The following is a 21,199-nucleotide window of genomic DNA, read 5'->3' as shown; positions in this document are numbered from 1 at the left end:
TTTCGGACCTTGAGCCCCTGGTCTCATCATGATTTGTGTCTTTGTCATCCTTGGTCACTGCTCGACATGTGAGCCCACGCAGTGTTTGTCCTGTTCCCTGAGTATCATTCTTGGTCCTGGCATCCTGAACTTGACCTTTCTCTGGGACCCCCAGATCCCCTGCCCATGCCAAACTCTCTCACATGCCCACTGTGTTCATGGAGGGCTCCCTCATCCTCCTGCTCCTCCTGAAAAGTTCTCTGTCCTCCCCTTTTCCTGAAACAGAGAATTTTTTTCATTTCCTTAGCCTGACAAGTACACATTGCGGGTTTTATTCCAAGAAGCAACATAAGAATAAGAAATAAGAACAACGTGCATTTGAAGGTTATCGCCTTCGATTTTTCCAGTGGGGAAACACAAACTGGCATTACTCTTGGAGGCTGCTCTCTCTCAGCGTCAGAATTCTCGCCGACAGAAGTGGAGGCAGATCAGAGAGAGCGAGAAGAGAAAAGGAATAAGATGTCCATAAATAGTTTCACTGGGGACGTGATTGCCAAGCTCATACATTTATGGCGTGGGGGAAGAGCGGTCCCAGCCACTGCTTGCCATCTACTCTGACACCTGTGTCTGGTGGAAGTCACCGCAGAACAGATTGTCTGTTAAAACTGAAAAACAAAAAAACATTCTGGGTAAATATGCTTGGCCAAATTGCCCATCCTGGCACAAGTGGAGTTTTTGTCACAAGTCAAGTGCACTTAAAAACCTGTCTTTGACTTTAAAGGGAGCGTAGACGGCAGGTTCCCACGTGTACCCTACATGTAAGGATATGGAGGGTGGACCCTGTGGGGTAACTTTAAGAACTCGCAGCCCACCCTCACGGTTGAACGGGTCTACAGATTCCGACACTTCCCTGTTTCCTTTCCTACCTGGACAGAAATGGAAATCGAACTGCTTTTGCCTCATCTGCTTTGCGCTGACCAGCTACAGTTGATCAGGCTTGTTTTATTCATTTATTCCTTGATCCAGACCACAGTCTCAGGACTGAACCTCTGAATTAAGATGACTGTGGTTTTTTTCTTTCCCCTTTTTTTAGTAAATGAGAGAAACATTGTCTTGGAGAAGAAAGTTTCTGTACATAGACTGAAATACTCAACCTAAAACAAAACAACACAACCCCAGGGCAAGACAAGCTCACTCAGAGCTGTAAGAAATACCCAGCAGGCCACGCGGGCCCACGAGTTCTTGCGAGGCCAGGGGAAGCTGCGTGCTGTAGCATTCTTCCTTAGCAACAGACGGCACTGCTACCAGGGTGAAATGAGCATACCAAAGAGATATTAAGGTCGTGCAGACAGTATTGGTCATTAGTGATTACTGTCAAGCACTCTAAGTAAATAGACATCATTTTCTCATTTGCTCTCACAAAAACCCTGGGAGGAGGCGGGCGGCGTTCCTGCTTTGCGGATGGAAAGGCTGCGGTGTGTGCCCAGGGTCACACACACGCGGTCAGTGACTGTGCCAGGGATCAAACCAAGATCTGTCTCAGGCCCTGCACTCATTATCGCTTCCCAGATTGCCCCCCCTGGAGGGGGTTGAACGTCAAGGTGAGAAAACTGAACGTGGGTAAGATTTGGGTTCTTGAAAGTTCCAGAATATTCTGACCTCTGGTTGGTATTTCCTGGATAGCAAACCTCAGATCTTTTATCTCAGTTGTAGGTCCTTGACGGTTGCCTCACTTTAAGGAGCAGGATTATGTATGTCCTCAAGGTCAGGCCTAGCTTAGAACGGGCTCCCGAGGTGCGGCCCAACCTGGGGGTCCCTGGGAAGCCCGAAGGAGCCACCCAAGGCCCGAGGCTGACTCTGTTCTGCACTCCTGGTCTCTCGCGGAGGGGACTGGGAATGAGCCCTGTGGCGTAAAGGTGCGCCATTGTCGCAGGCTGGTCCTCAAAGATCACCCTTCTAAACTAGGATGGAATCAGCACCCTCGGGTCAAGCTCTGCGGACGGCCCAAGTCCTCCTTGACTAACACTGTGTTGTCGTGTTCCCCTTGCAGGACATCGCGGCCTATGTGACCACTCCCTAAAATATTTAAGCTCGAGAATCATGGAGCGGAAACTGCAGGCCACCTGGCTGCCCGCCAGCCGAGGGAGTCTGGAGAAACCGGTCCCGGGCCCCCACGGCTCCACGGTGCTGCCGGTGCTCAGCCACCAGCACGGCCTCCACTGCACCCACGCTGAGAACGGCCCGCTGAAGCCCCGGGTGGTGACCGTGGTGAAGCTGGGCGGGCACCCCCTCCGGAAGATCAGCCTGCTGCTCAACAGACGCTCGGTGCAGACCTTCGAGCAGCTCCTGGCGGACGTCTCGGAGGCCCTGGGCTTCCCGAGATGGAAGAGCGATCGTGTGAGGAAACTGTTCAACCTCAAGGGCAGGGAAATCCGCAGCGTCTCTGATTTCTTCAGGGAGGGGGATGCTTTCATAGCCACAGGCAAGGAGCCGTTGACGCTGAAGAGCATTCAGGCGGCCGTGGAAGAACTCTACCCCAACAAGGCCCGGGCCCTGACGTTGACCCAGCACAGCTGGGCCCCCTCTCCAAGGCTGAGAAGCAGGCTTTACTGCAAAGCTCTGAAAGGGAGTCTCCACTGTGGGGAGGCAGACGCGGCCAAGGGCGGTGGTGAGGCTGTGGGGTCCAAGGCAGCCCTCAGACATCAGGCGAAGACCCCCGTGGAGCCAGTGCTGGAGGACAGGGCCCGGGCCCAGAAGACGTGGGTGCGGGGCAAACGGGAGCTTGAACCCAGCAGCAAACCACCCAAGGAAGCCACTGCCGAGAGGCCCGCCAGCGGGGAGCAGCACCTGGCAGTGGAGGTCGAGAAGACCTCAGGCGAAATCATCAGGTGTGAGAAGTGCAAGAGGGAGCGAGAGCTCCGGCATGGCCTGCAGAGGGAGGGGCTGTCCCTGGGGACCAGCGAGCTGGACATGGGCAAGGGCCCACGGTATGATGTGGAGAAGCTGGTGAGGACCCGGAGCTGCAGGAGGTCCCCTGAGGCCAAGCCCCTGGGCAGGGAGGAAGGGTGGAAGGGCAACAGCCAGAAGAGCGCTCCTAGGAACCCTGTGCAGGAGCCGAGGAGACCCGGCAAAAACACAGACAAGAAAGAGGACAGGGACCCCGAAGGTCAGGAAGGTCAGCCGCAAGGAGCAGCCAAGGCTAAGAAGGATGTTCTGGAAGCTCAACCCATCAGAGAGGATGGAAAGAAAGACACCAAGCACAGGCGTGGCGGCTGGCTCCTCAGGGAGCACCAGGCCAACTCGGAGAAGCCCCCCAGGACCCGAGGGGAAGAGCAGGAGGCAGAGAAGGAGAAAAAGGCATGTGTGTCCAGTGGGAGAAGGATGCTTCCCAGAGATGACCAACTCGCAAGGGTAGAAAAGGAGCCCAAGATGAAGACAGAAGACAGCAAGACAGAGAGGCCCGGCAGCCGGAAGCGGCGGCCCACGGGCATCATCTCGGCCCACGTGGAGAAGCAGTACGAGACCGGCCAGGTCATTGGGGATGGCAACTTCGCCACCGTGAAGGAGTGCCGACACCGGGAGACCGGGCAGGCCTACGCCATGAAGATCATCGGCAAGTCCAAACTCAAGGGCAAGGAGGACATGATTGACAGTGAGATCCTAATCATCCAGAGCCTGTCTCACCCCAACATTGTGAAGCTGCATGAGGTGTACGAGACGGACACGGACATCTACCTGATCATGGAGTACGTGCCGGGCGGCGACCTGTTCGACGCCATCCTGGAAAGTGTGAAGTTCCCTGAGCGCCATGCCGCCCTCCTGCTCAGGGACTTGTGCAGGGCGCTGGTCCACATGCATGACCAGAACATCGTCCACCGGGACCTCAAGCCAGAAAACCTACTGGTAAGCCCCAGTGCGGCCGCCTACTCTCTTGCCCGTGCACGCTAGCCCATTACCTTTACGCCATGAGAACCCACTTGTTTCCAGTGTTTAAAACTTTGGTGGTAGTTCGTGTAAGTTACTGACATGAATCGGTTTTGATGACGGTATTGAAAAAGAAAGTTTTCAATTGAAATAAGATGGAATATGTTTCCTCATCCCTGGGAGAAGAATACCGTCACCTCAAGACTTATCGGGGGTGCTGATTTCCTGGGTATTTGCACACACTCTGGCCTAGGTACTGAGGTGCCTACTGGTGGCAGGTTCCCCTGCAGGCTTCGGGTCCACTGAAACCACCCCTGGGCCTCTGGAAGGTAACTTCTTGCCATGAGAGGCTGGTTCTGGAGTCAGGAAACCTGCCTTGAATGCCGGCTTTCTTAGTTGTCTGCTCTAGGGGAAGCCCTCTACCTCTCTGGGCCTTAATGCCTCATTTTTAAGAGAGAAATGGTAACAGTGCTTGCTTACCGAGGGAGGGGGGATGAGGATTGAGCGCAGGAAGCTCTGAGAGAAGCGGCCCCTGACAGGCACGCTCTTCTCCTGTTGAGCGTAAACCATGTCACAGAACGTTGGTGTCAGGTAAGGCCACTCTGTGACTGTGATGGCTCAAGACAAAAGCAAGAGCCCTTCTGTCACCGTGCCCACAGGCAGATAGCAAAAAGGTGGCCCAAACCACAGCTACGGCCACGTCTCCCCCTGCTGGCTGCTGTGTGTGACTGCCGCGCTTCATTCGCCTGCCTTCTAGGTGAGGGTCGCCAAGATGCCCAGTCGTTGGGTTGCACTCTCTTGCTGACAGTATTTGATTCAGAGCAAAATACTGCTTTTTTGAACTCTCCCCTGGTCACCTAATACAGCCCAAATATTTTTAAAAGGTTTTATTTATTTATCTTTAGAGGGGAAGGGAAGGAGAGAGAAGAAGAGAAATGTCAATGTATGGTTGCCTCTCATGAGTCCCCTGCTGGGAACTGGCCTGCAACCCAGGCATGTGCCCTGACTGGGAATCGAACTGCGATTGTGTGGTTCACAGGCCCGTGCTCAATCCACTGAGCTATACCAGGCAGGCAAGCCCAAATCTTTTTAAAAAGATTTTATTTATTTATTTATTTATTTATTTATTTATTTATTTATAGAGAGAGGGGAAGGGAAGGAGAAAGAGAGGGAGAGAAACATCAATGTGTGGTTGCCTCTTGAGCGCCCCCCACTGGGGACCTGGCCTGCAACCCAGGCGTGTGCCCAGGCTGGGAACTGAACTGGTGACCCTTTGGTTTGCAGGCCCGCACTCAATCCACTGAGCCACACCAGCCAGGGCTCTGCTTGCTTTTTGTTTCTGTCTCCTGGGTCCCAAGTAATCTCCATGTATGACGTGCTCCCCACTGCTCATGACGGCCACTTCAGTGTTCCTCACTGCCCTCAGCTGTTTCCCCGGGGTTGGCCCAGCAGCAGAGGTTCTGCCCAGAGGCCCAGGGCTGAGCATTTTGGCCTGTGTCTCATAACGTGTTCTCACAGTTGTATAGGGTCTCCAGGAGGTTGAATGAGATCATTTCCTCATAGGACCGTTTTCTCAGGGGGCCAGTCATCTGAGCTTGCCTTTCCTCGGGAAGGGCCTGGCGCCAAGCTGTCGAGCTGGCCCATCTCTGGGGCGGTAGGGACTCTCACTCAAGTGAAGGGACTTATTTGTCAGCAATTTTTTAAAATAGAAAAAGTCCCAGTTTAGATTGCACGGAGAAATTCACGTCAGGAAGCAGAAAATGGCAAGGTGCATGGTTACTGTGGACAAGCTGACTGCCTCAGAGAAGGCCTGGGCAAGTCTTTGTGGACTTTAGTGCCAGTAAACATGTGTTTCTGGTGCCCTTCGGGGCAGTGAAGTGTGTGTGTATGTGTTGTGCGTTGTGCCTTGTGCGTGTGTGTGTGTGTGTGTGTGTGTATGTTCTGAGTCAGAGAGAGACAGACAGTGGGAACATTGCAGAGTCGCTATAATTTTTCAGTCTAAACATGTGAGTCGTTTATGTGGAATGGGTAAGTATCTTTTAGCCCCATGAGTAATTTTATCAGCTTGCATTTATCACAATCAATAGACCCGTCACATTTATTCACTATTTGTCCTCTTTCTGGGCGAGTCAAATTCAACACACTGTTATATCAGAGGGCTACATGCTCTCTAATGGCAGCGGGTTTTGGTTTTTCAGAAAGACCGGGTTCGTGTTGGGTTGGACTGTGGGCTCATTGTCTGGGTTTAGAGAGGTGTCATCTCCAAACCTGCTGATATGATAATGACGTTGAGCACTTGCCAGGCCTTCCAAGGTCTAATATTAGTAAATATCACCATGGTGACTGCCATCCATCAGTGAATGTTCCCTACTTTAGTGTTCCGCACTGGGTTGAGCTTCGTGTTATCCAAGTAATTGTTTCTTCCTTGAACGTGTTGCTGTCTATATTAAGATCTGTATTTGCTCAGCTTGGGGAAATGATTATGTTCAAACTAATTTTTGATTATATGGCTGATTGTAATTGTTGCTGTTTTTGGAGACTTTCTGAATATACTAAGAGCTCTTAGTGAATATAGCCAGCTTATTATGTTGTTTTAATCAACCAAAATATTTGTATCTGATAATCAGGCCCTAGAATAAAATTGGAGGCCTATGTTACTGAGCTTATTTCTACAGACCCCACTTCCTGATAGTCCTCTTTCTCCCTCCAGGTTATTTAGTCTCCTGAGATCTTGCAAAATAAGTTTTAATTATGAGAATTTCCCGCTTGCAGAAATATCAGTGGTGATTGCTGCTTCTGCCAGCGTGTGCTTCCCAGGCGGGGACGTGCTGTGTTGGGTTGATGGGGCCCTGGGTGCGGGGGGAGGGGAGGCAGCAGACAGGAGCCAGCAGGCTGCTGGTGATTGGCCTGGCCCACACAGGATGGGCAGTGGACAGGCCAGGGTACCTGTGGCCAATGACCTTGCCACCTGCAGCAAGGAGAGCGGAGCTGTGGGGTGGGGGAGTCAGGAGATGTCTCAGGCAGGAGCAAGGCCATTGAGAACAATCTGTCCCAGAATAAGGGAAGGCAGGGGACATGTTCCCACTCTGGAAACAGGGACAAAAGGGATGGGGTGGCTGGGCGGGGGCTGTGGCTCAGAAGTGCTCACAGCAGGGACCCCTGGGTCCCCTTGTCCCCTCAGTGTGGGGCTGGCTTGGGGCACAGAGGGGCTTCTGCTCAGGCCACATCTGGGGCGGCCCGCCTCCCCCTCCCTTCCTCTCTTCACCTCCATTTGGGGTCATCGGATGCTTCAGAGTCCTCTCTCAGGGGTTTTGGGCCACTGCTGGTGGAGGGTAAACTGGGGGAATGACGGCTTTTAGGAAACTGTGCAGAGGAGGTGCCTGCCAGGCCTCTGTTTCCAAAGTCACCCCAAACCTTGTGGGTGATTCTCTTGGATATTTTTGGGCCCCCAATTTCACAGAAAGACCAGTTGGCCTCCTTATCCCGTGGGACAAGGCAGCTCTCAGGTGCTTTTCCTTCCTCCTGCTCCCTCACCACATGGACGCACTGTAATATCCTGCAGCTCCACACAGAAGCAAACCCTTGTTTTCTCCACAGGTCCTGTCATCTACTGCCTCATTTTTATGACCTGCACACATGTACACACACACACACACGCACACATCCGTCAGAGAGGTGTCCTACACAACGCTGGCGATTCTCCATGCTTCGTTGAGCCAGGCTCTTGTCCCCACACTGCACCGAGACACCCTGGTCCCTCAGAAGATGGTGCCACCCTGGCCCAGCTGCTCGAGTCAGCAACCTCAGAGTCACCCTCGAGTCTTTTTTCCCCATTCTCATGTTCAGTCCCTTCTCTAATCCTGGCTTTGCCCTTAGAAGGACATTTCTACACACTTCCGCTGCACCACCCAAGGCCAAGCCCCTGTCACCTCTCACTGAGACTATGGCTGTCACCTCCTTCACTGGTCCTTTCTCTCCCTCCAAAGCCGTCCTCTGCACAGAAGCCCGAATGGCCATCTCCAGATGAAAACCAGAACCTGTAACTCCCCTGCTCGGGGCTGTCATTGGCTTCCTGTTACACTCCAAATAAAGGCTAAGTTCATTTCTATGGTCCAGCAGATCCTGCACAGTGTGGCCCTGTCTTCTTCTCAAAGCTCCGCTCCACCCGCTCACTCCTCACTCATTCCTCTCCTGGCCCTGTTAGCTGTTCCTGAGTGGGCCATGCTGGCCCCTGACCCTTTGCCTTTGCTGTGTCCTTCACCTGAAAGCTTACCCGCTCCTCAGATTCTAACACGGCTCGCCCCTGAGTTGTTTCAAATGTTACTTCCTCAGTGGATCCTTTCTTAACTACCCTATTTAAAATGTTCAGTGCCATCCCCTGCCACCGTCCAATAGAACGTCCTATGATGATGGAATCATCTTATATCTGAACTGCCCAATACGATAGCCACTAGCTCTGGGAACACTTGAAATGCACCTTGGCTGTCTGAAGAACTGAACTTTACATAATCTTTAAAATTAATTAGCCCCGCGTGGTGGTTTAGTGGATATCGCGCTAGACAATGCAGTCTTTATCCCACTTTTTAAAATGAGCATCACTACCTGAAATTACAAATTTATTTGAATCTTATGTTTTAGTAGAAGGAGGGCTTCATACAAGCAAGGAATTTATCTGCTTCATTCACTACTCTATTCCTAGTACCTAAGACAGTGCCTGGCCCATGGAAGGCATCTCGTTAATACTAACTGAATGAATATGAGATGTTTGAAAAACTGGCATCATTTGTAGGCTCCAAAGGCATGTCATAGGCCTGTCATGTACCAGGGAAGGTGCCAGGGAAGACTTTGTTCCTACTGATTTTTTCAGTTCATTTTTTTGTGTGTGCTACATTATTTTTTACTGCTGAAATGGAAATTGATTTTTGGCATTTCGTTGTGAATTGGTTTTTAAAGATCAGTTTGGTCCACATAAACAGCTGAAAATGGAACCTTGGCGGAAAAGGCACAAGGAACCATGAAGAATCAAGTAAGATATTGGCAAAGATAAATAAGCCTTACCCACAGCAAATAATTTTCCTTAGGGAGCCTCTTGGTATTTGGTCTGTACTCTGCTGCCATCTTCTGTTCAGAGTTGGTAACTACAAGATCGCATGTACGTTGACTGACCGTTGAAGGAGAGAAGGGAGGCTGATTGTTAGAAAAATAAGGACTCCTCTTGATGCTGTGAGACCATCCAGATGTTACCTGGGCCCTTATGTAAATAGCAAAATCCACCTGGATTCAAAGCAGAGTACTTTGATGTGGCTGGAAAGTGGGGTGAAGGATGCAGATGGGTCAACCTTCACTACAGTTCTGTGCAAATTAACCTCTGACACCCTTGCAGGTAGAGGTAACTTGAAAACAGAGACTCTGAAGGACCGTGACCCGGAGCAGGGAGTTCAGAGACCAAAACTAGAGAAATGGGGGTGTGGGGTCAGGGCAAGGTCAGATGTGTACCGTGGGGCTGTGGGTGGGCCTTCACCAAACCCGGCCCAGGAAGGTGTAGGAGAGGGGAAAAGAACACCTTTTTCCTCTATCCTCCTCAGTTCTGTGCTTAGGGCCCCGGAAATTAAACTCACAAAAGACAGATTAACAAGATAAAAACAACAGTTCATTCACATGTGTGTTTTGCACACATGTGGGAGAAACACAGTGGTGAGTAACTCAAAGGAGTGGTTAGAACTTGGGGCTTAGGTAGCATTTTAACAAAGAACAATACATGTTTGGAGAAGTGACAAGACAAAGGAAAAGGGACTGGAATTTGGGGTGGCAGACTGTGGGAGGTGCATGCATGGGGGAAACTGGGGGACGATGAGTTGTTTTCGGCAAGTTAGCTTTGCCGAGTCCTCCCTCCGAGTGCCTCTGGGCTGGTGGAAGTCCCCGGTGACAGTGCTCTGCCCCTCATGGTACAGGGCGGGCACCTTCCTCACGGGAAGTTTTATGTCCTGCTTTTAGGTAGGAAGGAGGAGGTCCGAGTACCTTTCTCACATCTACTGTTTCTCAAGTGTCTTCGGGACAAAAGCATGAATACGTCAAAGTGGCATCATTTGGGATGGCATGTTCTGATCTCTTTGCAAAGTCTTTCTGGAAAAGGGTCATCGAAATGGGATATTTGGTGGGATCCTCCGCTGCCTTGATGGGCACCCAGGGCCCGGTCGGCTGAGAGTCCTGAGACCCACCCTTACCCCCAATCAAATCACAGCTGGTGTCTGGTGTTGGCTGCTTTGGGGCATTCTTCATTCAAAGAGGCAGCGATGGAATGGGGATCACTCAGAACGTCACTGTGCACAGGACTCACCCTGGGGGCTTGTAGAGACCCGGTTCCGGTTCAGAGCTTCTAGGGCAGCCGAGAGCTCTAACAAGCTCCCAGGTGCTGCTGATTGAGGCACTGCACTTGGCATAGGAAGGATGGGAAAGGGGTGATGGGCCCGAGACCAGGTCCTGTGAGGATCCACTGGAGGACCGTCCGATGTGATCTCAGTGGAGCCAGAGGAAACCCGGGGCATCATGGTACCTGTTTCTCATCTGTGGGAGAGGTGTGTCCTTGGTCAGTATCCCTGCAGAGGGCGGTTTGGAAACGGGGGTAGGAGTAAGATTCTGATCAACACAGGCGTGGATTTCCTAAGGTCAGAGTAAGTGGGATGGACTGCTGCCCAGAGTTGTGGACTCTTCCATTCTGAGATTCCCATCGGAGGGGAATGGTAGTCTGGTGGGAGGATGTTCTCCACACATTTCCTCTGTGGGTGGCAAATCTGATGGTGTCAGAAGTCCCACCTGTTGTGGAGGAAGAATTATTCCAGGAGGATGTCATTCCTTTGGTGTCAAGGAACAGAATGGGGACCGTTCTAACTGCCCTGAAGCCAAGAATGTGAGGTTCCTCCCTGTGGAAGAAACAGAAGGAAACACAACTTGGTTCAGTGTTGTAATTAAGCTGCTTCTGTAGGTGAACTTGTAGAAGCCTCAGGTCACAGGGACGGCACTGAAGAGTGTTACGTGAGTCCTGACAGTAAGTGCCGGAGACAGAAGAATCAGCAACACTCAGCGTCTCGGGCCTCGATCTGGACGGGACCAACAGCCCCTCAACCCTTCACCACCCACTCGGTGGTGCTGTGGGGCTGACCTTAGAGCTCAAGAGAAAAGCTAAACCTGAAGAGACAAGAAGCAGCATAATATAGAAAGGCCTTTAGAAAGGCCATAAAATTGATGTAAATAGCAGATTTGGTGTTTGAAAAACGGATCCAACAGCATCTGGACATTTAACATCATAACTTTTGAAAATAAAAGATTGGGTTTCCACCATGCTTAAAGGGCTACAACCTCCTTGGAGCCTGGTTTTGGAATTGGGTTTCTTCGAGGAAGGGAGTTTTGTTAGTTCATATAGGAATGCATTTTTATTTTGGTCTGGTAAGTCAGCCAAATGCTATTAATGCTGATCATTTGTTTGGAAATATTTGCAAATATTTGTGAGGGACATATTTTTTTTCAACAATCGCCCAGCAAATGTGATTAATATAGATGATCCATCTGGAGACTCCAGGCAGCACAAGAGTTTTTGGTCCTTCCCTTCCAAACTAGATTTTCTCATTTAAATTATTCTAATAATTATCTCCCTCGTCTGCTTTCGGGCTATGCCTGCCTCGACATGCAGTCCCAGGCAGAGTCTCATTTTCGTTGTACGTCTCTGACTTCCCATTTGGTTGCGTTGATCAGCCTGGCCCGTGGTGGCTCAGACCCGGTAATGAAGACAGATTCCACCTATGGAGTTGTGAGCTCACAGGCAGGAGCCGGAGCAGGTTCAGAGAATTCACTCTGGGGTGGGGAGAATGGGGAGAGGCTGTTCCACCCCACTGCATTTTGGAGTATTGCCGTGCCCATGGCTCTGATGGGGGTGGGAAGAACCAGAGTGCTCCCCAGTGTCCTCCCGTCCCCCTCCCCGGGAACCTGTGCCCAGCTCCATCAGAGACGAGAGGACATGTGCCCACAGACAAGGGGATCAGTTGCTCTAAAGCTCTGGTGGCCCCAGTGAGTCTCTACCTCGGGTGGTAACACCAGGCTTATCTCAGTATGTTTGCCACCGTGCTGCCATTAACTGTCCCCCCCTTGGCTGGCCCATTTCGCTTCTGTGATGAGATGCAGTCAGGTAGCCATTGGGAGGAGGAAGGAGCCTTGACAGCAGAGGATGGACCTCATGGGGGGCTTTGGTTTGAAGGAGGAGGTCTGGAAAGGGGAGCAGGGAGATGTCGTCGCCAGCTTCCTGGGCCGCTCATTCTGCCTGAAGTCAGTCCTGCCCTTCACAGATGAACTGGTTAGTGGCTAGAATAATACCATGTACTTAACAAACACTTATATCGCGCTTCTTAGGTGCTGGGCACTGTTGATGACACCTGACAAATATCCACTCATTTAATCTTCATCATAGTCCCAAGAACACTGCATCGCCCCAATGTTCTATATTTGCGTGGCCTGTTCACGTCCGCGTTTTACAGACGAGGACCTGGAGGCACACAGCGTGCAAGTTACTCGACCAGTTACCCAGACGTGGGGGGCTGGAGCCTGGACCCTGACAGCTGGGGGTCAGAATCTGCACTTGTAACTGGCACACGGCACTGAATATTCCAGCAAAGAGGTCTTCCCTTTGCAGGAGGCGAGGAGGCCCATCCAGACGCCCCCAAGAGAACCTGAGGCAGGTGGTCCCTGAGGCTATTCTCCCATAATGTTACAAAAAGGGCTTTCGTGACAAATTCCTCAGGCTGTGCAGGGTCCCGGAAGGGCACCAAGGGGGTTTTACTTGCTGTAAGGCATGCTAGGGGTTTGCCCCTTCGTGGTTTCTTTATTTCTCCTTTACACGAATTGTATCTTTAGCTTCGTTATTTTTGGCATGGCGATCCAAATAATTGCTAAGCTCACCTCTTGAGATTCATTTCTTTTAGGTTAAGACCCACCTTCTGCTATCAGCCATCTAGGGTACTGATACTTGGAGGGTGAAGAAGGACAGGGCAGATGAACTTGGCAGTGGGAATGGGCTTACCAGGGGTCAGAGGACAGCCACCTGGACTTGTGGGAAGGGATGAGACCTGTCAGGCGGGACGTGTTTCGGTGAGAACCTGGGAGGGCAGTCGGTGCTCTGCACTCATTTCAGAGTGGGGGTAGCTGTCTTTTCTGTGTGGAAACATGACCGACTCTACCCTTTCTAAAATCGGGTGGACGTGAGCTCTAAAGGAAGACTCAAACACCATTTCTTTCACCTTCAGGCGAAAATATGGAAAACTAGAACCAGTTTGTCTGTTCTAATACGTAGGAGTAAATCTCAGCTCAATAGCATTAATTTTTAAAGATTTACTAGGTGCAAGTGGGTTTGATCTCCTCGTCCGGGTTGCTCACGACTACGTTACAAATACAGTTACAAAAACAGAAGTTTTCAGGAAGGAAGCCCCCCTGTCCTGGGAACGCCCTGAGTCCCAGGCAGTCTGGGACTGGTGGTCACTCTAGGGCCCACACGTTGCCCCATCACTTATAGACATAGAACAGAGGTCCTATTTGCTGGACATTGTCACCTCCTATTAAAAAAATGAGGAAGTGGAGGCTCAGATCAGTAATGAAACTGCCCCGGACCATCCAGCTCCAGGTCTTGGAACTGGAATTAAAGACTCCGGGTCTGTTTGATTCTTCACTGCCCCGTTCCCCCTCATCCACCCCCCCACCCCCCAGTTAGGGCCTGTATTTGGCATCACTCTGCTGCTGATTTGTCTATTGCTTCATTCTAACCCTAGTTTGTTTCTTCTCCCCCGCCCCCCTTCTCCTAGACTTGGTGTTGCCCACAGGCATTTTCTAGTCCTCACGAAAACTAGTCTGTACTCTAAATACAAATGATCCTTGTTCAAGGTCAGTGCTGCCCAGTAGGACTTCCTGTGATGGTGGAAATGTTCTGCATTTGCATTGGCCAGTGTCGTAGCCATGGTCTCTGGTAGCCACGGCACAGCTGAGATGTGGTCAGGGCATCTGAGAAACTCCATGTTTAATTTAGTCTAAACTTAAATAGCCATCTATGGCAACTCGGCGTAATTCTAACTCATTCGTCCTATTCTTGAAAATGTGAGCACCTGTTGCTGAGATCAGATTGGGTTTATCAGTGTTGGGCTAAGCTATACGGGTGTATGTAGGTTTATTGTTTGTTGTCCCAGCCTCTTGGGCTGTTGTCTCAGCAGTTTTCCTTCTTTGTTCTCACCAGTTTTGGCTGTTTGGGGATCTGGGTTTCTTTCAGGTTCAGCGGAATGAGGACAAATCTACCACCTTGAAACTGGCTGATTTTGGCCTTGCCAAGCACGTGGTGAGACCACTGTTTACTGTGTGTGGGACGCCGACCTACGTAGCTCCTGAAATTCTTTCTGAGAAAGGTGAGTGTGACGCATGGCTCTGTGGGGATCCTGCTGACTTACTAATTAAAGTTTGATTTTGTAAATATTTAGTGTTTATGTTTTCCAATACGGAGCGGTCGAAAATCTCAGAGCTGGTGCTAAGGTGGCCCTTCGGTTTTAATGGAAATATTTGAAGCAATTCTCTTTGACCAAAGCATGAGAACTTTTTCCAAACCAGGGCTGCCCTTATTACAGGGTGGGGTTGGGGTGTGTGTGTGTGGGGGGGGGGGTGTTGGGACAGTGAGGTGGGAGATGGAGGAGCCCTGGGTGGGGACTCACACAAACAAGGCCCTGGGTGCCACCCACCCAAGGCTCCCTCTAATGGTAAGTAATTGGCTTAACAGTTCCTCCACCAACCTTGCATCTTGGGATGAAGGGAATCCCCTTCAGACCCCATGAATACTACGTATTACCTCTTTCTATATTGTATGAGGGTCCAATGACCTGCATTAGTGACACACTGTAAAATATATAAAAGGGTATTAATATTATTATCATCATATGGCTCCAAATATCAGAATGACTGTTAAACTACTGAGCACCCCAGGAGAAATCAGGGGAAGCACCCTGTGCACAAAGGGAAAGTTCTGGAAGGGGCAGAGATAGGCAGAAGGGAGAGCCCGTCAGCAGAGGCATCGGAGAAGTTAAGATGAGGAGACCACATGCACGGGGAGGTTGGGTGGTAGAGACACTGGGAGGAAGACCAGCCCCAGGGCTGCAGAGGGGAGTTGGGTTGGTTGGGTAGGTTGCGCCTGGTCTCGCCATAGCTGGGCAGGCCGGGCAGAGGCATGGGGGCCCAGCACGGCCATGCAGCAGCTGGGGGAATGTGGTTACGGTGGGACAGGAGAACACTCACAACCGCAGGCGTTTTCACGGAGGCATCGATGACCCGGGTGAGAGGAGGGGAGCCTACAGTCCGCACGAATCTTCAGAAAACCACCGTGTGGGCGCTGGCACCAACTTAAACAGGGTGTTGGAAGGGGATGCTCTTTTGGGAGGTGGGGATGGGGTGAGTTACAATGTGAACACACTGACCTTGTGGAGGTTTCCGGATGGACACATGGAGTTGCCTGCTTGGCCAGGAGGTGAAACTCTGGGCCGAGTGTGTGGTTTTGAGACCCCCCAGCTCAGAGATGGCGGCAGGTGCGGGAGACATAATGGCTCCCAGTGATGCCAGCAAGGACAGGCGGGGGGGGGGGGGAGCAGATTCCCTCGGGGGGAAGAAAGGAGGAGGGGCCTGCAGAGGACAGGGCCTTGGAGGAGGCCGGGGGAGCAGCAGGGCAGCGCAGTGTCACGGCCACTGAGGGGCGCAGTTCACGAAGGCGGGAGGCCCAGCAGGACCGGCCCCTCCTGAGAAGGCAAGTGGTTGAGAACCGAGGACAGGACATTCAAACTGGCCAGAAAGAGGTCCTTGGCGACTCATTCCCTTAATATTTTGCTGCGGATTTGGGTCTTGACAACGTTGCTCTGGGGCTTAATAGCGAACATCTAACTCCCCAGTCAAGGCTGCCAGGTGCTTGACTTTCCCACAGAGAGAAAGTGTTTGAAAGTGCACGTGCTGCCGTTCCAGTAGACTATGGGTGGCTGACTGGGCAGTATGTGCCGAAAACCTTTACTGCATGTTACTTTGTGCATTTAATTCATAGAAAGCTATTTCAAGAACATGATCAGAGATGTGCACAAATATTTAACATGTAAGAAGGTTCACCACAGAATTGCTTATAGTTGTAAACAAAATTAGAAAAAAGTTAAATTGTAATGTGGAGGACTCATTATGTACAGAGAAGACTAACAGCTATTAGTGATGATATTTTTGAAGAGTGCTTTTTATGTTTTTCATAGGAAGCTCCTATATAGGAAATGTCATGTAATATTAAGTGAGTGAAGTTGGGTATAACACATGTACAGTGGGAGCCTGACTTCATTAAAGAAAGTGGACATGTGTGTTCATGTGCTCATGGTGAATGTAGCTAGTAATATCCATCTTTTTATATTCATAAAAGAGTCATAAATAATATTTTTGAAATGAGAGAAGGCAACGACCATATAGGGAGCAGAGACTGCTGGTGCAGGCCAGGATCTCTCCAAGTGTCTCGGTGAAGGGCCAGGCTTTAAAATTTCCTACACATGTGGGCCCATGTGGAGTCCTGATGCACATGACAGGTGACAGGCCCTGCCACATGTGACTTACCGTGTGTGCTGCACAACCCTGAGCTGATCCGTACCCTGTGCCATGAGCTGCGTCCATGGACCTTACAATTGGATGTCACAGCCATGGCAGATCAGAGTTTCCAAACATGCACTTTGAATTTCTGGACCGAACTAGGTGTAACCCTGGCAGGGACCTCGTGTCTGTAGGGGGTGGCAGTCACGGGTCTGGAGGTGGCTCTGGCTCACGGAGAGCTGAGCCCCAAGCAGTGATTCTGCCCTGTGTGCCTCATCGCGCCCGACCCCTCCTGGGCTCAGCTGTGCTCGTGTCTCTGCCTCCATCACACAGGATACGGGCTGGAGGTGGACATGTGGGCCGCCGGCGTGATCCTCTACATCCTGCTGTGTGGCTTCCCCCCCTTCCGCAGCCTGGACAGGGACCAGGACGAGCTCTTCAACATCATCCAGCTGGGCCACTTCGAGTTCCTGGCCCCTTACTGGGACAACATCTCCGATGGTGAGACCCGGGGCTTCCCAGCGAGGGGAGAAGGGGTGTAGGGCTGGAGGTGCCCCCGCCCCGCCACCCCGGGTTCTGACTGCAGAGCAGGTTCTAGGTCAGGTGCATGATGAGGATGCAGAAGACCCTCTACAGGGTCTGTCCACAGCCTGCCTGGCACAGAGGCGGCCTGTCGACAGGCTGGGCTTCATCCTTTATGCCCGCGACACAAATCTACACCCCAAACAGGACTCACTATGAGACTTCATGGAAAAGCCAAATTGCTAGTTGCGGCCGCCAGATACTTTCCCTTAAGGCGAGCGAAGACCATCAGAAGTGAAAAAGAGTATCAGAAACGTGTCACCCTCACCTGTGAAGACCCAAACCACCCCATGAGTAGACGTGCTTGTGAGTCGGACGGGCTGAAAATGCTTGTTTTTACCTGTGCACCACCAGGGGGCCCTGGAGAGAAGGGGCGATGGTCTCCTTTCCGGCTTTTTCAAATGGACCCTCTCCCGTGTTTCTACTGATTGGTCTGCCTACCCGCTGCCCTTGTAAAATCGAGAACTAGATCATTGGAGGTTTTGAGTCTTTAGCTTAAAAATGCAGACAAGGAGTGACAATGTCTCCCCCCAGTTTCCCCTAAATGTGTCATTTAAGATTAGTTCCGCATTTATCAATGTAGGGAGGAAGAATGCCCATACGTTATTTAACGACCTGATAGTTTGGTTTACAAGCTGACCGAATGTGGACCTATGGTTTTGGCCTGGGTTTGTTCTCTCGGGCTGGGCACCACGGCTGTCAGTGGTGGGCTGGCCCCGTGACTCCAGAGAAATGAACAAACATCCCCTTAGAGCTCTTTGTCCAACGGGATTGCCCCTGGCTGCACGTGGCTACTTAAATTTATATGGACACTAATTAAAAGTAAACACAATAAAAGTTCAGTTGTTTTGTCGTGCCAGCCATATTTCAAATGCTCAGTCGCCCCACGTGCGTGGCACCGGTATGGAAGGTTCCCATCACTGCCATGAGTTTTGTGGGACGGCGCTGCTCTCCTGTGGCACGTGGCGCTAATGTGGATGTTTGTGTTCTTAGCTCACGTGGGGGGAAGAAGCATTCAGAGACATCTGTATTCATCTCATTTCCCCTCCTTCTCTTTCTCCGACAGCTGCCAAAGATCTGGTGAGCCGGTTGCTGGTGGTCGACCCCAAAAAGCGCTACACAGCCCATCAAGTTCTTAAGCACCCCTGGATTGAAACTGCTGGGGAGGCCAGCACAGCGAACCGACAAGAGGAGGTGTCCCCTGGCAGCGAGGGCCACCTCCAGAGCCAGCACAAGCGGTCTGTGGAGTCTGCATCATAGTCACCGTCTGGAGTCCCTGCGTTCAGCTCCCCCTGCCCCCCGTTCCGCTCCAGCACAAAGGATAGAAGTTTCGGAGAAAGAGGACAAAAGGGCCTCTTCACGTAATTGGAGAGTCAGGGGAAGGAGAGATGCTCAGTATATTTTTAAACATAAACTGGAGTCTTAATGTGAAATGCAACCTATTTTTAGATTTGTACATTTGAAGCCTTTCATACGTTTGGGGGGTGTGTGGGGAGGGACCGACTTGTTATTGGTGAGGTACTTTTGCTAATAATGATGTGCTTTGCCCCCTCTCTGTAGTCAAGTTCACGATGTACTACATGCGTGGTGCTTCCCAGGGTCTCCGTTCCCCTCGTGAGGTTAATAAGGTAAATCATAGTCTCTCTGTGTTAATAAAACATGCTTGGAATGACTGAAGTGGGCCGTGTTCTGATTCCGTCTCAGTGCTGGTGCTGAGAGCCAGGGAACCATAGTTCAGACCCACCTCCTGAAGCCGACGTGACCACATACACCTGCTGTGATGGACGCCTGGTGGACCAGCAAGATCTGTTTGTATCGCATGTGCTGGCCGTGGTCACGCGCATTTTCGTCTTAGCTGAGAGTCAGCCCTCCTGTGGTCTGAAGAACGGCATGACAAAACCGCTGATTTACCCTTGCCCCCCTGGTACCTATTTATACTGCTTTACGGCCAATTAGGCCCGAGCCAGAGTCACTGCCACGTGAAGTTTGGCACTCAGGCTGCACCCGTGTGCACATTTTCGGATCACGGGGGAGCCATTTAGTGCATTGACGTGTCAGACGTGCAATGAGTGGATTACACTCAGACTTCAGGGAGCCGAGAGAGCTCAGGACCACAGGGAAGACCCCCGGAGGGCACGGAGGGCCTGTTCCCTGAGGATTCCAGTCCAGACCTCTGTGCCGAGATGTCAGTCTGTTCAGATGACGCGGGGAATGTGCAGGAGCTGAGGGCAAAATACAGTGCTGTTATTTGCCAAATTGGCCTTTCTGGGTTACATGAAATCGGGTCAGTAGGGCACAGAGCCAGTCTCAGAGTGTGGGTTTCTCAGCCGTCCCCTCCCCTCTCCCAGTGTTGGGGTCCTCTGGGGGGGGGGAGTGTGTCCGGAGCACAGGTGCAGCATGAGAGCCTAGTAGAGGGAATGGCTTAGATGGATGTTGGAGAAAGTGGAAGCACAAAGGGGGCGCTGAAGTAATTTAGACACACCAACGGCAAGACATGACTTCCACTCCTAGGTGGGGAACCAAGGGAAGAGGTTGGGGTGATTAGAACCTAGAAGTTTGGAGGAGAAACCCCTTGTCAAGGACACTCAGTGTGCCACCACACATCCCGCTTCAGGACCGAAGGGGATACACTGCCCAGGGTGCTGGCTGACAGCCTGCAGCGGTCACCGTCTACGGGAACGTCCTTAGCTGGGAAGAATTGGCTCCCCCAGGGTCATGACCTTCCTCCTGGGGCAGCTTGCATCCAAAGGCTGGCCCATGGAGGGAGTGGCCAGTGGGGACAGTGATGGATCATTCTCATGGGGATTGGCTGAGCCCTGGGCTGAGACAGCATCACAGCCCGGCTTCTTCCTTGCCCAATCCTGCTTCTTTCCCTTCTCTGCCAGAGGTGATAACCCTGGGACCATCCCCTGATGTGCCTTCCGCATGCTAATCTTCACCTTGGAGTTGGCTTTCCAGGGAACAGATCCTGTGACCGCCCCTGCACCCCACCCTACCCTGAAACTTGTAACTGCTGGAAGGGGTACCAGTTGGTGCTTTAACCTCAGGGGCTGAAAAAAGAGGGGCCCTGGGGAGCTGGGACCCAGCAGGCACTGCAGTGGTGCTCATTCTGAACATGAAGAAAGAGGCTGAAAGCTGGAATCGCCACTGGAACACCTTTTGATAAAGTCACCAAAGGCCGAAATCCAAAAGAGAATCTTCAGCCTTCACATTAGCATCATATGCTTCTGTGGACCACTGCCTTTTCAAAGCATTTCTCCTGTTGACTTCTGGGGTGGCCCATTTTTTCCTGCTTTTCTTCCTGCATCCCCATGCACCCCTTTGGGTCTCCTGTACAGGTTTCGTCTTCTTCCCCCAGCTAAAGGTTGCAGTGCCCTCCTTAGTCACTAGGGAAAGGCAGATCAAAACCACAAGGAAACAGCCAATGCACTTATCAGAACAGCTAAAATGAAATGGCTGTGATGAAAACTATGACCATACCAGGTACTGGAGAGGATTAGGAGCAACTGGAACTCTTGCCCCTTGCTGCTGGGGATATATAACGGCCTTCCCCCTTTGGAGATCAATTGGGCAGTTTCAGTAAAAGTTAAACATCTACCTACCCCACAATCCAGTCATTCTACCAGCTAGTTACAAGAGAAATTAAAGTAGGTGGCCTCAAAAATACTTGAACACAAATTTTCACAACCTGAATATCCATAAATTGCTGAGTGTGTAAGCCATGAATACTATTTGGAATAAAAAGGAGTGAACTCTTGATATAGGCAACAGCATGGACAAAACCCAAAATAATTAGGCCGAATATAAGGTGCCAGACCAAGAAGTCTCTGTTCTGTATGATTCTATTCATAAACAATTCTAGAAAGTGAACACCAGTGTACAGTGACAGAAAGCAGGTCGGGGTTTGCCTGGAGTGAGGTGGTGGGAAGCGTTACACAGACACGCCAGGTAACCTGGGAGGTGACAGACCTGTTCATTGCCTTGAATGCAACAAGGGATCCACGGGTGTATCCGTGTCAAACCCATCACGGGGACCCTTTCAATATGTGTGGTCTATTATGTGTCGCTTACCCCTCAACAAAGCTGTTAAAAACAC

The 21,199-nt window shown here is 51.2% G+C and overlaps 1 protein-coding gene across 1 annotated transcript; it reads left to right on the top strand.

Annotated features, from left to right (window-relative positions):
• Positions 1 to 2,027: 2,027 nt before the first annotated feature.
• Positions 2,028 to 18,776, top strand: DCLK3 (doublecortin like kinase 3). The gene is made up of 4 exons (XM_037070831.1): positions 2,028 to 3,882; positions 14,204 to 14,336; positions 16,855 to 17,022; positions 18,170 to 18,776. Exons 1-4 carry the CDS (start codon positions 2,080 to 2,082, stop codon positions 18,361 to 18,363), a joined length of 2,298 nt encoding a protein of 765 aa, XP_036926726.1. The 5' UTR covers positions 2,028 to 2,079; the 3' UTR covers positions 18,364 to 18,776.
• Positions 18,777 to 21,199: the final 2,423 nt, after the last annotated feature.

The sequence above is a fragment of the Sturnira hondurensis genome, unplaced genomic scaffold (genome assembly GCF_014824575.4).
Source record: "Sturnira hondurensis isolate 20B ecotype Veracruz unplaced genomic scaffold, ASM1482457v3 Scaffold0019006, whole genome shotgun sequence".
In the NCBI taxonomy this organism is placed as follows: Eukaryota; Metazoa; Chordata; class Mammalia; order Chiroptera; family Phyllostomidae; genus Sturnira; species Sturnira hondurensis.
Note: the sequence above shows the minus strand (reverse complement) of the source record. Positions and strands in the feature narration are given on the sequence as shown.